Genomic DNA, 16,875 nt, shown 5'->3' on the forward strand with positions numbered 1-16,875 from the left:
CTCATGTTGAGCTCCTTCTGCGTAAAGAAGTATTTTAAACTTTTGTGGTCCGTGTAAATCTCGCACCGTTCTCCTTAAAGATAATGGCGCCAGATTTTTAACGTAAAGACCACCGCTGCTAACTCCATATCGTGAGTTGGATAGCGTTGTTCATACTCCTTTAACTGACGTGAGGCGTAGGCTATCACCTTGTCATTTTGCATCAGTACGCATCCCAATCCTAACTTTGATGCATCACAGTAGACAACGAACTTGTCGTTGGGTGTTGGGACACTAAGTACTGGTGTTGAGCAAAGCTTATCCTTAAGCAACTGGAAGCTTTCCTCACACTTATCATTCCAGTTAAACTTTTGTTGCTTCCGGGTCAGGTTGGTGAGTGGAGTGGCTATCTTAGAAAAGCCCTTTACAAACTTTCTATAGTAACCTGCTAGCCCTAGGAAGCTTCTTACTTCCGACGCGTTCTTTGGTCTAGGCCAATCTTTCACGGCCTCTACCTTCGATGGATCTACTGCAACTCCATCTTTTGATATGATGTGCCCGAGGAACGCCACTTGTGAAAGCCAAAACTCGCATTTCTTGAACTTTGCATAAAGTTGGTGCTCCTTCAATCGCGTCAAAATCATCCTCAAGTGTTCCTCGTGCTCCACTTCATCCTTGGAGTAAATTAAAATGTCGTCGATGAACACAACGACGAATTTATCCAAGTAGTCCTTGAAGACCCTATTCATTAAGTCCATAAACGCGGCTGGCGCGTTAGTAAGACCAAAAGACATAACCAATAACTCGTAATGTCCATAACGAGTCCTAAAGGCTGTCTTAGGAATATCTTCCCCCTTTACCTTGAGCTGATGATACCCGGTCCGTAAATCGATCTTAGAGAATACAGTCGCGCCTCGGAGTTGATCAAACAAATCATCAATCCGAGGTAGCGGGTATTTGTTCTTAATCGTTACTTTATTCAGCTCACGGTAGTCTATGCACATGCGCATACTTCCGTCCTTCTTCTTCACGAATAGTACCGGAGCTCCCCATGGTGAATGGCTTGGCCTAATGAAACCCAAGTCTAGGAGTTCTTGTAGCTGTGTCTTTAACTCCTTGAGTTCCGTAGGTGCCATCCGGTATGGTGCCTTAGAGATAGGCTCGGTGCCCGGTACTAATTCTATCGTGAAGTCTATTTCTCTAGTTGGCGGCAATCCTGGCAAGTCATCGGGAAATACTTCTGGAAATTCTTGTATGACTCGAACATCTCCAACTTTAAGTGATGTCTCCTTCTCCACATTCGTGATGTTGGCTAAGAATGCTTGACATCCTTTCTCCATCATTCTCTGAGCTTTGAGAGATGATACTAACGGGGTGCGTAGTCCTGAAGCTTGTCCCATGAAGCACAATTTCTGGCCGTTAGGAGTCTCGAACATCACCTTCTTGTGTTTGCAGTCGATCGTTGCGCCATGCCGTGCTAGCCAATCCATGCCTAGTATGACGTCGAAGTCTTTGATCACCAACTCTATCAGGTCTCCTTCTAGTTCCTTGTCCTCAATCTTGATTGGTACGCCTCGTACAATTCGTGATGATAGAACTACTTTGCCCGAAGGCAACTCGGTTGCAAACCTAGTTCTAAATCTTTCACTAGGTTTGTCTAGTTTATCTATCATTCCTAACGAAATATACGAATGAGTGGCTCCCGAATCAAATAATACATGACATAAATTATTGAGGATGGAAACCTGACCTGTGACCACCTTGTTGCTAGCATCCGCCTCGCCTTGGGTTAAAGCAAAAACCCGAGCAGGAACCATCTTTTCGTCCTTCTTCCCTTCTGGCTTTTGCTGAGGACAGTCTCTTTTACGATGCCCTTCTTGACCACAGTTGAAACACTCCTTGGTGTTGGCGCGGCATTCTCCAGGATGCTTCTTCTGACATTTGGCACATGGCGGATATTCCACGTAGCTCGACCTATTTCCTCCATTATTTGGTCGTGCCCTTTTATTGTTGTCGGCTTGCTTGTTGTCAGGATGCCTTCTCTTCTGTCTGTTACCGTTATTATTGGACTGATTGTTGCCGCTATTGCTAGACTGATTGTTGTTCCGACTTGCCTGAGGTTGGCTCTGCTGTCTGGGTTCAGGCTTGCTGGCTTCTTCTTTGTTCACGTTGGCCTGCAACCTTTCTACTTCAATTGCCGTCTCAAGAATGTCGGCATATGAAGTGTTTCCCGGATTTGCTAGCTTCACCCCCATCTCAATCTTTGGTCGGAGTCCTCTCACAAATTTGTTCACCCTCAGATAATCGGTTGGAACTAACTCTGCCGCGAACTTAGCTAAGCGGTCAAACTGACGAGCATATTCTGCCACTGTTAAATTCCCTTGCTTCAGATTGGTGAACTCCTCAACTCTCGTAGCAAGTACCGCTGAATTGTAGTACTTCTTGTGGAAGAGTTCCACAAATCGGGTCCACGTCATGGTGGCAGCATCATGGGATTGCTGGACCAAGTCCCACCATATCCTGGCATCTTTCTTGAGCAAAGATGAGACGCAGGATATGCGGTCTGCATTACTGAGGTTCATGTGGGCTAGGATCGGCTCCACATTCCTTAGCCATTCTTCTGCTTCAAAGGGGTCCGTAGTCCCTTCGAAGTTTGGAGCGTGCTGCTTGCGGAACCTCTCGTACACTGGCTCCATGTGCTGTACAGGATAAGGAGCGTAGTTCGTCATAGGCCATCCCCCATATGGACCAACTTGTTGGGGTGCTGGGGCCATTGGCTGTGGCTGTGGCTGCGGCTGCGGCTGTGGCGGAGGCTGAGGCTGAGATTGAGCCTGTTGGTGTTGTTGTTGCAGAAGTTCCTCGACTTGTTGTCACAGTCTGGCAATCTCTGCAATGTTGTCGGCTGGCTGTGCCGGCGCGTTGCGGCGAGCAGTAGCACGCACTCCCCTTCGGCGAACGGTAGGGACCGCATTGGTCGCTGGAACATCGTTGGAGGCGTTTCCATTGGTGCGTGCAGATCTTCAGAGAGACATCGTAGCAGAGTTCTAACAGTTGAAAGAAACATGTTAGAACTTTTCCTAATAGGCTCTAAGGCAAAACTTATTCTAAAACAAACATAACTCGGACCTATTTATTATGACTTTTTATGAAAAATTATATAGGTCTTTATTTATTATTAGAGTGGGTTTCTATACTTAGAAAAACAAGTCATCTTTATTTTCTAAGTGTGTTTCTAATCATCCTATATGACTTAATTCTCAGGCTCGAAACTTATCTTTGTTCCAAAGTTAACCATATTGAGGGAGGGCTGGGATCAGTAAAATCGTTCCCACTACTATGGCCCCCTAACTCTCAATAAGGAAACCAGGTTCATTGATTTGTATCCACCCTCACCGAACTTAGTCATTATTCATTTTAGTTAGTATTTATTATGATTGCGAAAATAAAATCAAACTCACACATGATATTCAAATAGCATGTTCATTCATTTAGAAAACAATTTCACTTATTACAATAAAAAATAAATAAAACAAACACTAAAAACTTCTAATCTAAAAATCGGGATCTTCTACATCCGATCCGTCATCTAACATATCATCATCTATTTGCTCATAATCATCATTATCATGAGCATCGAAACGTCCTATAGGTAGGTTGGTGAGAATCCTATTCTTTTGCTCATTGGTGAATTGAAACTCAGATTTCGCGGTAAACCTAACTAAGAGGAAATAATATCTCATTGCTAAAGACAATTCATCCTCCTCACGCATTTCGTCCCATATTTCTTCTAAGGCTGCTATTACAGAATGAAAATCCTTAAACAACCTAATTACTAATACATATTGTTCCGTTGATCTTAACATTATTTGTTTAGCCTCTTGAAGGCCACCTATCTCTTGATGAAACAAAAGCAACCTTCGAGTAATCCTTTCTAGGGCTCCTACGGTGTTTCTTGGCTCCCTTATTCTTTTTAAGGCCTTAATGGCTCGGATATCTTGGTAGGTTAAAGCTCCATTCATTTTTAACTGAAACATAAACACTAAAGTTGTTAGCTATACACATAGACAAAGTAACTTGTAACTTGTAACTTAAACACTTACTTGGCGGTCCGATTCGGAGCTTTGAGCATGTGTATCGAGGAGAACTTCATGCGAAGGAACCGTTTTGCTCTGATACCAACTGTAATGACCCACTATTCTAGACTATTTGGACCATTAACGAAACTATACATAAAACTTACAGTTTTACGAAAATACCATAATTTATTGAGTAACTTGCAAAATAAGAGTTATTTACAAAGAAACAGAATACTAAGAAGGATTATGGGATCCCATTGTTTTTAAAACAAAAGATGATTTAAAAATAAAAGACATTACATATTTGGTGCGGAAAATACACATAAAAACATAAAAACATAAAATGAGACTACATCCTCGAATCGAATAACGCTCGGCCCCTTGACTCCATTCACCATCGATACACATCCTCCAAGCGTCACGAATCTTACCGCCTCTAAGCTTATTTTCCTGCACATAAACAGAAAGGAGTGAGCCTAATGCCCAGCAAGGAAAATCTAACACAAAGTCGTATACATAATTTCATAAGAAAACATAAAGACTTAACATAATACATATAACATACACTTATTATAATGGCCATTATTACTTGGGGTCCCATAGACTAAACAAGCATATGCCCATGGGATTAGTGGGGTCCTACTAGCTAAGTAGGTCATATGCCCATAACCCATTTGGGGTCTTGTTAGTCATATGGGTCATATGCCCAAGCCTACAAACATATATACATATCATAACACTTTTAATAACATAAAACATATAGATAACATAAGCACACAACATATTGATTCTAGCCTATTTTCCTTACCAGAGTTACCGGGATATAATGGACTGAGTTGGGACTTTTGGAACACTCCTAAAACCATAATGAACAAGAGTGAGTTGAAAGAAGAAGAAGAAATGAAAAGGATGGAAAGACTAAACCATAAAAAAAACATACTTACCGACTTATATGCTTAAGAACTTGGATTCCCTAACCAAAATAAGAATGAGGTTAGGGGACTGAGTAGAAGGTTTTGAGAAAGGAAATAACATGAAATGAATGAAGTAGAGTTTCGGGTTTACCTCAAAGATTTGCAAGATCAATCTAACCTCCACCGAAATACTATAGAACTCCCTTCCCAAAGTGTTTGATAAGCTTATGATGTTTAAGCTTATAGTTTTTCCCCAAACCAGGTGTTTACACTCTCACACTCACTTAACACTAGCAGCTTCTGAACTTAGAGCAAATGGTGAATAATGGCTGGGTACTAGGTCCTATTTATAGAGTTTGGGAATGAAAATATCTTGATTTTACTTGAATAAAAATAATGGCTTTTTAGGTGAAAATCATTTGAATAATCGTTCAGCAGAGGCTGAAGACTCGTTCAAAAGATGCTGGACTGTTGAAGGAGTTTGAATGGCTGAAAGGAAATGAATTCAAAAGAGTTTGAATTCATGCTGAAGGAGGCGATATATCGCCTCCTGTAGGCGATATATCGCCTGGGCCAGTATGCCCGAGGCGACCGTGCATCGTCTCGTGTTTTCCGTATCTACGTGCTGCGATATATCGCCCCCTATAGCTGCGATATATCGGCACACGCTGAATATTTAAACACGAGATTACACATTTTTAGCTAAGTTTGAATGGAGTAAACAGCCTTGACTAAGCCTTCAACGTATTCAAAGCTGCTGACTGACCCTATATCATTCAAACTTTATCCTTATTTAATTTAATCCTCCAAAATACTTAATCCTTAATTACCATTCATAACATGTGCTTAAAATCCTATTGGTTGATGTCTAAACCTTATAATATAATAAATATAATCCTTAATATCAGTCACATTAATCAAACCTTAGGTTATACTTAATATTCTTAAACTATAGGTTAAACTTAGAAAATCTATAAGTACTACTACGAGAGTCCAAATAATTCCCGGTCTGAACCAAAAATACATGGTAACAAAGATAACACTAAACATACTATAATACTACTAAACATTTAGCTAAGTAAAGTTCTTGGACTCTACACCACCCCTGAGGGGTACAGGGCCTGCTTGGGTCGACCACCCCCAGGGGGTATAGGGCTTGCTTGGGCTGACCACCCCTAGGGGGTATAAGGCCTGCCTGGGCCGACCACTCCTAGGAGGTATTGTCTTGGTCGTTTTTCCTATAGGTCCCGGACCTATCTTTTTTGTCCGTCAGTCTTTTCTCAATACTTTGTTTTTCCTTGATTTGTGATGTTACGTGTCACATTCTCATTCGTCACGTCATCCTTGTATTTTTTAGGGATAACACAAACATAAATTTAAACCAAAATAAATAAATTATTTAATTAAAGTAGGATATTTATTTAAAATTTATATGACATTAATAAAAATAATTAATAAATTATATAAATAAAACTAAGAAAACGTGTCACGTTACTTATATACTTCTGTATACATAAGACAATAATTTCTCATTAAATCACAAGAAAATAAATTTATAGGACAATTCTTCTATAGGGGCTTCATTTTAAGCCTTACCGGTGGGGCTCTCAGTATTTCTCGACCCATGAGCAGTTTTTGGCGCGATTTTTTTTATGACCGTGTATATTGTAGCTATTTAGAGCATTCTGCAATTTTTCAGAAAATTCTGAATAGTTTACAATATCGAAAACTAAGTTCAAACATGTTGTTGCACGCGTGGAAAGCAACATATTTGAACATAGTTTTCGGTACTGTAAATTATTCAGAATTTTCTGAAAATTTGCAGGATGCTCTAAATAGCTACAATATATACGGTCATAAAAAATTGCGTCGAATACTGTTCATAGATCGAGAACACTGAAAGCCCTACCAGTAGGGTTTAAAGTAAAACTCCTGTAAAAGAATTTTGCTTTATATATATATATATATATATTTAGGACAATTCTTCTATAGGGGCTTCACTTTAAGCCCTACCGGTGAGGCTCTCAGTGTTTCTCGAACCTTGAACAGTTTTCGGCGCGATTTTTTTTTATGACCGGATATATTGTAGCTATTTAGAGCATCCTGCAAATTTTCAGAAAATTCCGAATAGTTTACAGTACTGAAAACTAAGTTCAAACATATTGTTTTTCACACGCATAAAATAAATTAGTCACCAATAGAGCTTAAAGTAACGCCCTATAAAAGAATTCTCCACTATATATTTATATAGACAAATAGATATATAAACGGATTTGTACTGTGAGTTTTTCACGAGCACAATCATCAAAGTTCATATAAAGCTAGAGACGAAAATTTTGACTTGCGATGTTCCCAATATCCAGAAACTATAGTAACAACTATAAATATGTATAATATATGAAGTAATATATATAAATATAGAGTATTGTTATGGTACATACCATTTGTGATTTTTTGTAGTTCCTGATTTGTGAATAGTTTTTTGTACGATTTTTTTTATGACCGTGTTTATTGTAGTTATTTAGAGCATCCTGTAAATTTTTAGAAAATTCTGAATAATTTACAGTACCAAAATCTAGGTTCAAACAGATTGTTGTACGCATAATTAATTTTTTTTATACGTGTGAAAATATTTTGTTTGAATCTCGTTTTCGATACTTTAAATTATTCAGAATTTCCTAAAAATTTACAAAATGCTCTAAATAAATGCAATAAACACAATCATAAAAAAAATCGCGCTGAAAATTGTTCACGAACCAAAAACCATAAAAAGTCACAAAAAAATATACACAAATACATATCGAGTGTGCACCATAGAATTAACCTATAAATATATATATATATATATATGTATGGTACTATATGATTTTACACATTTCTGTATAATTGTTTCGGTCATTTTAATTGTGATGATATCATGATAGTCAAACGGTGTTTAATAATATAGATAATAAAGTCTTGTAGTGTGTGTGTCTCGTATTGGTCGGTGAAATACCATAATATGATTGACACGTCAAAACATAACATCGTGACTTGATAACATCGACATCGTATCTATACTCGGGTGTACTATATACGAGCGTATTATATCTTGTGTGGGACAAATTTATTCATATATTCGATATGATTGAGACTAATTAAAAAAATTCATTGGATATATATAGGATGTCACTTATGTACAGTACGTATATAATACAAATATGAATATATATATATATATAATATTATCTTACGCTTTGAATTTGATCAGTAGTCACTATCTCCTTAATTGAGGTCATGAACTACTCACCATGCATATCATTATGAAAATATATAGCTAGCCGATCACATAAATGCATCCAAACAAAATCAAAAATAAAAAAGTAATTAACAAAAAGTTAGGGTTTTTTTTTTTTCTTCCAAGATTATGTTCTAAACGTCTCCTAATATATGCCCTTGCAGTGTTAAAAAAAAATACTACCACTAAAATCATCACTCATCCATCAAAGTAATTAATGAGATGGAAAATGACAATATGATTATAACCAACAAAAACTTATTTATATATACTACGTCAGATTGATGTATAATATACGTTTATTTAGTTTAATTTAAAAAAATATATTAAATTATTTTTATTATATTTTATTAATTATCATATAAATTTTAAATAAATAAATAATATTATATATTATAAAAAAAATGACATAAACCTATTAAAAAAATTAAACCAAATAATTATTTTTAGTTTTTAAAAAACAAATAATATGATAATATTATTTATAAAAAAAATAAAAAACTGTGAAATACACATTTTTTCATATATAAAAATATCTTCAATGATATTAAAATATGTTATTAAAAAAATAATACTAAAATAAATATTATTAAAATAAAAATAATAAAAATATTTTTTTATTTAACCTTTTTATGCATTAATTCTCTCACCCGTAAATCTACTATCCAACTTTCCAACCAACTCATATCAAGCATTCACCATTCTTTGCTAATAATTGAAAAAAAAATTCATTTCCATAACAATAATAATAATTGAAATAAAAGAAGGTAGACATAATCATGTTGTGTTATTTGAACTCATCGCAGAAAGGGATATTTTTATATGCAAATTGAAAGAAACAATTAATAGTTTAAGGGCCTAGCTAACTTAATTGGATATGTCCTTTCTTCTCAAATTGAATAATAATTATATACACGTGTAGATTTTTTTTTTTTTCTTCTTCTTCTTCTTTTTAGTTCTCGTAGTACAATTAGCTAACATTGGGAAGCCTATAAAATAATTTAAACAAAGAGAACAATAAAAGTGAGCCTTGAGAAATATTTAATATTTTCATTATAATTAGCTAGCTCATCCTTATTTGGAGTAGTGTTTAGATTAGTGGTGGAGGTAACTCTCAATTTTTGAGAGTTAAATTAGAGAGAAATCAAAGAGAGCATTAATTGGAGAATTCATTCAAATGGGCTGGTATCTTAAAAGCAAAAGGAATTGCAATGTTAGAGAAAGTCTAATACTACAAATCCATGGGAAAAAGTAATGTCACCTTTTTATCCTATCCGTATCACCTTCTATATATACTCAATACTAATACATGTTTCTTGAACCTTTTGGTGCCTCAGTGAATAATTCATTAAAGCAGGAAATAATAAAAATTTTAAAACAACTTTATAGGCCTTAATGGCCCCATGATTACATTAAATTTAAATAGTTGATAAAGGCAATGCTAACATGTCACATTCCAATTAATTACGATCATAACCCTTCAAATGATTTGGTATCCCGAGAAAGAAAATTAACAATCTTGTCTTTTATTTAACAGATGATGAACCTTAATTAATTAAATCTCACACTACTTTTTTCTTCAATTAAAATAGTCAAAAACTATTTTTTGATAATTTTTTTAACAAATCTCCATCGAATATATATATATATATATTTTAAAACAACTATATTTTTTTAAATATGACTACTCTATGCACATATGCAGTTAAAAATGTATGAGCTTATAAATTGATTTTATATACAAATTTTGTAGTTCTAGCATCAAACGTTTTTACAGTATATAAAAAGTAATATGCCATATAATGATTAATATGCATACAAGTATGGATGACATCTTTCCTGTAGCAACTCAGATCTTAATCAATCAAACATAGAATAATTAATTCATGAAAAGAAAAGGGAACCATACATAATTGATGGCATGCATGCATGATAGCACACGGAGCTTTTTTTTTTTTTAAAAAATATATATTTTTTACTTTTGATGGGAATATACTCATTTGGTACTTGTAATTTTGTAAAGTATCATTTTGGTACTCTCTGTTTTCAATAATGCTCATATAGTACTCTGTATTTTAAAATCGTACATATTTGATACCCTAAACTCAGATTTGATAGATAAAATTTTGTCAATTTAATCAATCTGCTGTCAATTATGTAAGTTACAAATTGAAATTTAATTACATAATTATATATAATTGATGACAGTTTGATCATATTGACAAAATTTTATCTATCAAATCTGAGTTTAGGGTACCAAATATGTACGATTTTAAAATACAAGGTACCATATGAGCATTATTGAAAATAGATAGTACCAAAATAATATTTTGCAAAAACATAAGGTATCAAATAAGTATATTCCCACTTTTTATTTAACTACAATATTTACAAAGTTCTTAATTATGACTATTGCTGAGAGCATTAATAACTAATAGTAATGTCATAAATTAGTAATTATGAAAACAATTAATAGTACATAGTTTAATGACCGATATATGTAACACTCCTATATATATTTTGTTTTCACAAATTTTTATAATATCGAATCAATTACAAATTATTTATAAGTATTATGTATAATTTAAATTTTACAAATGAAATTTAATAGTAGTCAATGAATAACGCCAAAGAAAACAATGATGGACCCAACTAATTGAAAATTTTAATATATATTCTAAAACGGATGACACTGATTTTCCCACCGAAAATGACATTTTCTTAATTATATTGTAATAATAATAATAATATATATATAATTCTTTATGAAAAGGAATTTAGAATATTAAATTTCTGAATTGGATGATGCTTATGGGTAGCTAGAAAGAAAAGTTCCATTTGGTAAAAAAAACGTATAAAAAATAATTAAATAGTACTGTATGATGTATATGAAAATTATTTAATTTAGTAAAAGAAAAAAAAAACTTTACATCAAACAATATTATCATATTAAAATTATATAAACTATATCACAACTAGTATATGTTATTGTAAAAAATCTAAATATATATATATATATATATATTTATGAAAGACACACAAATTGATATAAAGGACATCATCATAAGATTACTTAAAATCGGCCGATAATAGGGTACATAGAGAGTCGTCATCATACCGATTGAAACTTAATCAATTAATTAATAAACATTGAAAATACGTATAATAAAATCCAACCATTTAGTTATTTTAAGAACTAGATCAATCGACCCCCATCACATATTTCATTACAATAAGATTAAATATGAACTATAAACTAATACAGAATATAATTTGCAATATTTGACTAATTCGGTTAGGTTGAAAGTTGCAATATTTCATTACAATATTTGACTAATTTGCAATAGTACACATGGATTGAAAGTTTTTTTTTTTTTTTGAAGTACTGAATTCAAGTTGACCCTTAATATATATTACGCCTAAAGATAATTATGCAGGTTTGTAAATGCAAAAGAAATTTTCCCTTAAAAATATAAAAGAAATTTAAGAGCACTCACAACAGCATATGTAAAATGACTATATAACTAAATTATAGTTAAGGAGTCGTGAGAGCAATCCCAATGACTCTTTTAAACCAGCAAATATGTAAACAAAAATAGCTAAGGACTTAAAATCTAACTTTATTGAGTGCTCTATAAATTTAGATATAATATATAGGTTCTAACACCAATAATGTTTTTTTACCAAATATAGCTAAATTTTTACAACTTCATTAAATATATATATATATTTTTTTTCTTTTCTTTCTTCTCTCTCTCATTAACTATTTTTTTTTATAATTATTTACTTGTTTTTTATTTTTTTTTGGTTGACTTTAACTAATAAATAATATTTATAAATATAATATTTTAATGATGTAAAAAAAATTAATATATGATGTAATATAAAAGTTATAGATAAAATAAATAAAATGATATTTTTGTGAAATATTTTAAAGAATAAAATATCTATGTTCTATCCTTTTTGAGATATTTAAAGATAGGTAAAAACCCAATAGGATATATAAGAGTGCTCAAAAAAAAAAAAAAAAAACCTATGTTGTTTTTCTTGATAAAATATATATTTATATTTCGGTAAAGAGGCTACTGCGTATTGTCTGTCCAATGGAAAGATTATTGACTTCTAGCTAATTGAGAATTCGAAGTAGTCTCCCCTATAAAAAATAAAATAAAATACACCCGAAGTAGTCAACAACAGCGTGCCATGCATGAGAATATATACATATTAAATATTTAAAAATAATTACTTTTTCGTTATTAATGAAAATAATAAGGGCAATTTGGTGAATGAATAGTGTCCCCATTCCAATATAAACTCCCTCGGAGAGCTCTCAACTCGAAAGAGTGTCCAAACTTGTTGGGAACGAACAAACAGTCAATGGGCATGGATTTTATACCTTCCTCCGCTTCATTATCCACCGTCGATCACGACGGTGCCGCCTCAATCTCCACCCTTCATTCCGACATAATTCAAACCCACATCCTGACCCGACTCGACGGCCCAACTCTGGCCTCGGCGGGCTGCGCTTCGGCCCAACTCAACTCCCTCTCACGGGAACAGAGTCTTTGGGCCAACATTTGCCAATCTACGTGGCCTTCCACAAGCTCGCCAAGTGTCCGCCAAGCTATCTCCGACTTCCACGGCGCCCACCGATCCTTCTTCGCCGATTCCTTCCCTCTCATCACAACAAGTAATAGCTCACCCTCCAATTCCAGAGCCGACGATCTCCACCGTACGCCGGAGTTGATCTCAGCCGTCGATTTCCACTATCGCGGAGAGCTCATTTTTAGCAAGGTCGTCGTGACAGAAACCTTGTCCGGGTGGTTCCGCTGCTCACCGTTCCGGGTCGACCTGCTCCACCCGAAAGACGTCGTCCCGACCCGAATACCCTACCCTAACGAAGACAAAAACGACGACTCCGCGTGCAGTAATCTTGCGGAGGAGCTGACGCTGAGCTGGATTGTGATCGACCCGACCGGAAGGCGGGCGATTAACCTCTCGAGCCACAAGCCGGTCTCCGTACAACGACACTGGCTGAGCGGCGAGGTGCAGGTGAGGTTTGCGTCGGTGTTGGCCGGCGGAGGGGATAGAGGATCGTCTACGGAGTCTGTCACGTGCGGAGCGGTGGTCACGTGCGGAGTGTCTCAAGGCGGGGAGATGTTGCAGGTGAGGGAAGTGTGCTTGATCGTGGAGGACATGGATGGAATGCACATGAAAGGAAAGGAGAGTCTGGTAATTTTACGGAAAGCTCTCGAGGGTAAAAGAGTAAATAGCGAGAGGAGGGAAATGGAAGGAAAGAAAAGATACGAAGAGTATTTGGAGAGGAAAAAGAAAAGAATAGAGAGGAAAGCGAGGACGGAAGGGACATTGGATATTCTATCGGCGTCACTATTCGGAGTTTCCGCTGTATTTATTCTCTTCTGGATAATCATGTTCAGATAAACGATACCAAAACAAAAGTAAGAACAAGAAACTTTTATTAATTTATGAATTTTCAATGTAAAATTTGATACTTATATTACAAAGAAATTTTTTTTAATATATTCTACTCTTCTTGATTTTATACTCAAGTTATTTATTTGCTGGTGTACAGGCCTCCAAATTTTATAATATATACTTATGTGTAGAAATTAATTACGTATAGTTTAAGTAATATATTTATATATATTTTTGGTTTAGCTAGGAGATCACATAATATTTACAAAAGAGTGCCATAAAAGTGATGTAAAGTTATTTTTAGCCCCATAACTTTAACTGTAGTCTAAAAAGTTATGCTAAATTTGATATAGAATATAGCACATCTCAATTTTTTTTTAATTACTCATTTGTTACTTATTAATGCAATTTATAATTGAAAATAATTTTTAATTCTAATTTTAAATTTTAATAATAAAAAATTAATTATATTGTATATTTTCAATAATCATTAATAACTATATATTTTTTTTTCTCGTATTGGAGTATAAATATAAAAGGTGGACCAAATATAAGATTGTTATATATTTTGGCCAAATGTGATTAATTGGTCTTGCTAAGTCTGTATGGCCACATTTAAGTAACATAACTTTGAAACAATAAATTAAACTTTATTTTGGGTAACAAAAGAAACTAGTTTTCTCGTCTAATATGGTACTTTTCCAAATTAGGGTAGGTTGAACTGTGGTTGAACTTCCAATAAGGTCATTAAATTTAGAATACAAATGCTGGGTTTGAATTTGTGTTCAGATGAGAAGGAATATTGAATAATAATAATAAGCAACCAGTACGAGTAAAAACAATTACATTGAAATATAGGTAATACAGTACTAAATTATCGTTGGTACTAAAAAATAATATTAGACTGCTTAAAATATTATGAGGAAAAAAATAAATTGATTTTTGTGAAAAAAATTTCAAAGGCTAAAGCTTCTTTTAAATGTGTTTGAATAAACTTTTGAAAAGCATTTTAAGTGTTTAAATTCTTTTTTTTCCCTAAATATTTAACTGCTTAAATTTTCTTTTTTAAAAACAATAAAGAAAATTTGTGTTTGAATTTTAATAAAATTATCTCATCTATATAAAAAGTGTATAGATAACATAAATTCTTAGTTTTAACGGTTTATTTTGTTATTTTTAATGAAATATTTTAAATATTTAACAAAAAATACTTTTAAAACCAACTAAAAATAAATATTTATTAATTATATTAATATAAATTCAAATATTATAAAATATCATTAGATAATATAAATTCCAATGTTGTAAAATATCATTATTATAATAATATTTAATACTAAACGATATTTATTAATCATATTCATATAAATTTAAATGTTATAAAATATAATTATTATAATAACATATAATATTTAATCCTAATTTTTATAAAATTTTTCTACAATGAATATTTAGTAATTATATTAATATTATTATAATAATATTTAAGACAAAATTAAATATTTAATAATTATATTAATGTAAATTCACATGTTATAAAATATTATTATTACAATAGTATATATTATATATAAGTTTTGCGTGTGTACAAATAGTATGGCTGTGTAACTAAATAAAAAATTAGAATAACATTTATCTTCTATCAAGAATAAATAAGTTTATTCTTCAATCATTGAGGTGTGAATTAAATAATAACATGAATGTTTTGTACCTTAAATATAGTAGTTTGTGATCTAAAAGGTTATCGTATTATTATTTTTTTTAAAAAAAACTATAAACAATGTTTTGGTTTAATTTTTCTTTTAATATGTTTATATCATTCTTTTATATATAATATTATTTATTTATTTAAAATTTAAACGACAATCATAAAAACTTAATAAAAATAATTAATAAATTTTCTAAATAAAACTAAGCAAACGTGCATGTTGAGTATATATATATATATTGTTGACATGGTTCTTCGCCCACACTGAATGAAGAATATATCTGGGATGAATTAGTGCTTAATGATGAACCGTATTAAGAAACTGATTCTTAAGAACACTCGTCTTTTTACGTGGTTCAGTGGTTAAAATCCACCTAGTCCACGAGGCTATATTACTACTGTTTTTCTCTCTCAATTTTGACAGAGTTCTTGCATTACAGAAAATTATCTCCCTTTTCCCTATCCAAGATCTTAGTATTTATAGAGAAAATCCTTGGTCAGGCCTTGGGGTCATCACGTGACTTGACCCCCAGTGTTACCTGTACCAAACTAATTATAAATATTACAATTTTTCCTAAGGCATGGTCTGATCATTAAGTAAAACTGATCTTGGATCCACAGGGATACTCGGACATGCCCTGCCTGACCATGCACGATTATATTACGTGTCCGGGTTTTCAGGGATCTGCGAACATGCCATGTCTGACCATGCACGTCTATATAACATATCCGGGTTTCTAGGGATCCAAGGATATGCCAGGTCTCTAGCGTACCTCGAGCTGAATGCACTGTGAGCTCGTGTCACGGATGATATGCCTTATAATCGTTACAAGCTCGTACTTATTTCTTTGTATTCCCCAGCTCGTGTTATTGACCTGGGGAACCGTGTTGCCTTTGTGGAGAAAATACGGACTTATGGATCATCTATTACAGTCCTTTACTCGCCAGCTGTACACGAGCTAAACAAAAGACTCATGCTGAATTTTAGGATGCACATATATATATCTTATTTTATTCATATTTCAGTAATAGATTTTTTTTTTCTTTTATTGCAATTAATAAAAGTAAATAAATATATTAAAAGATTTTATTTATTATATCAAAATTATTTTAAATTATAATATTCAAATAGTAACTACTTTTATTTCTTTTTTTAAGTGTCCAAAAATAAAACTAAAAGCTATGATAAAAGTTGATCACATTCTTACCAACGACTGTTAGAGATAATATTATTGCCTCAATAGAAATAAGAAAGATAAGTACAACTCTAAATAAAAAGATACAATTGACAAGATGAATGATTAAATAAATTTACAATTCTATTGCAAAAATACAAGTAAATAGAGGATGAATAGAATATTAGAAACAACAACTCTTTAACAATAGATACAAATAAACTAGAAGGATGTAGACTAAAGAATGTAGATGGAAAATACAACTCTATAGCAAAAGATACAACTAAATATATAAAGAAGAAGTAGATGA

General features: G+C 32.9%; 1 protein-coding gene across 1 annotated transcript; it reads left to right on the plus strand.

The window, feature by feature from the left end:
* The first annotated feature begins 12,433 nt into the window (after positions 1-12,433).
* LOC133823847 (probable F-box protein At2g36090) lies at positions 12,434-13,771 on the plus strand. The gene has a single exon (XM_062256697.1). The coding sequence runs from the start codon at positions 12,624-12,626 to the stop codon at positions 13,686-13,688; it is 1,065 nt and encodes a 354-aa protein (XP_062112681.1). The 5' UTR covers positions 12,434-12,623; the 3' UTR covers positions 13,689-13,771.
* The last annotated feature ends 3,104 nt before the right edge of the window (positions 13,772-16,875 follow it).

This window comes from Humulus lupulus, chromosome 3 (assembly GCF_963169125.1).
Source record: "Humulus lupulus chromosome 3, drHumLupu1.1, whole genome shotgun sequence".
Lineage (NCBI taxonomy): Eukaryota > Viridiplantae > Streptophyta > Magnoliopsida > Rosales > Cannabaceae > Humulus > Humulus lupulus.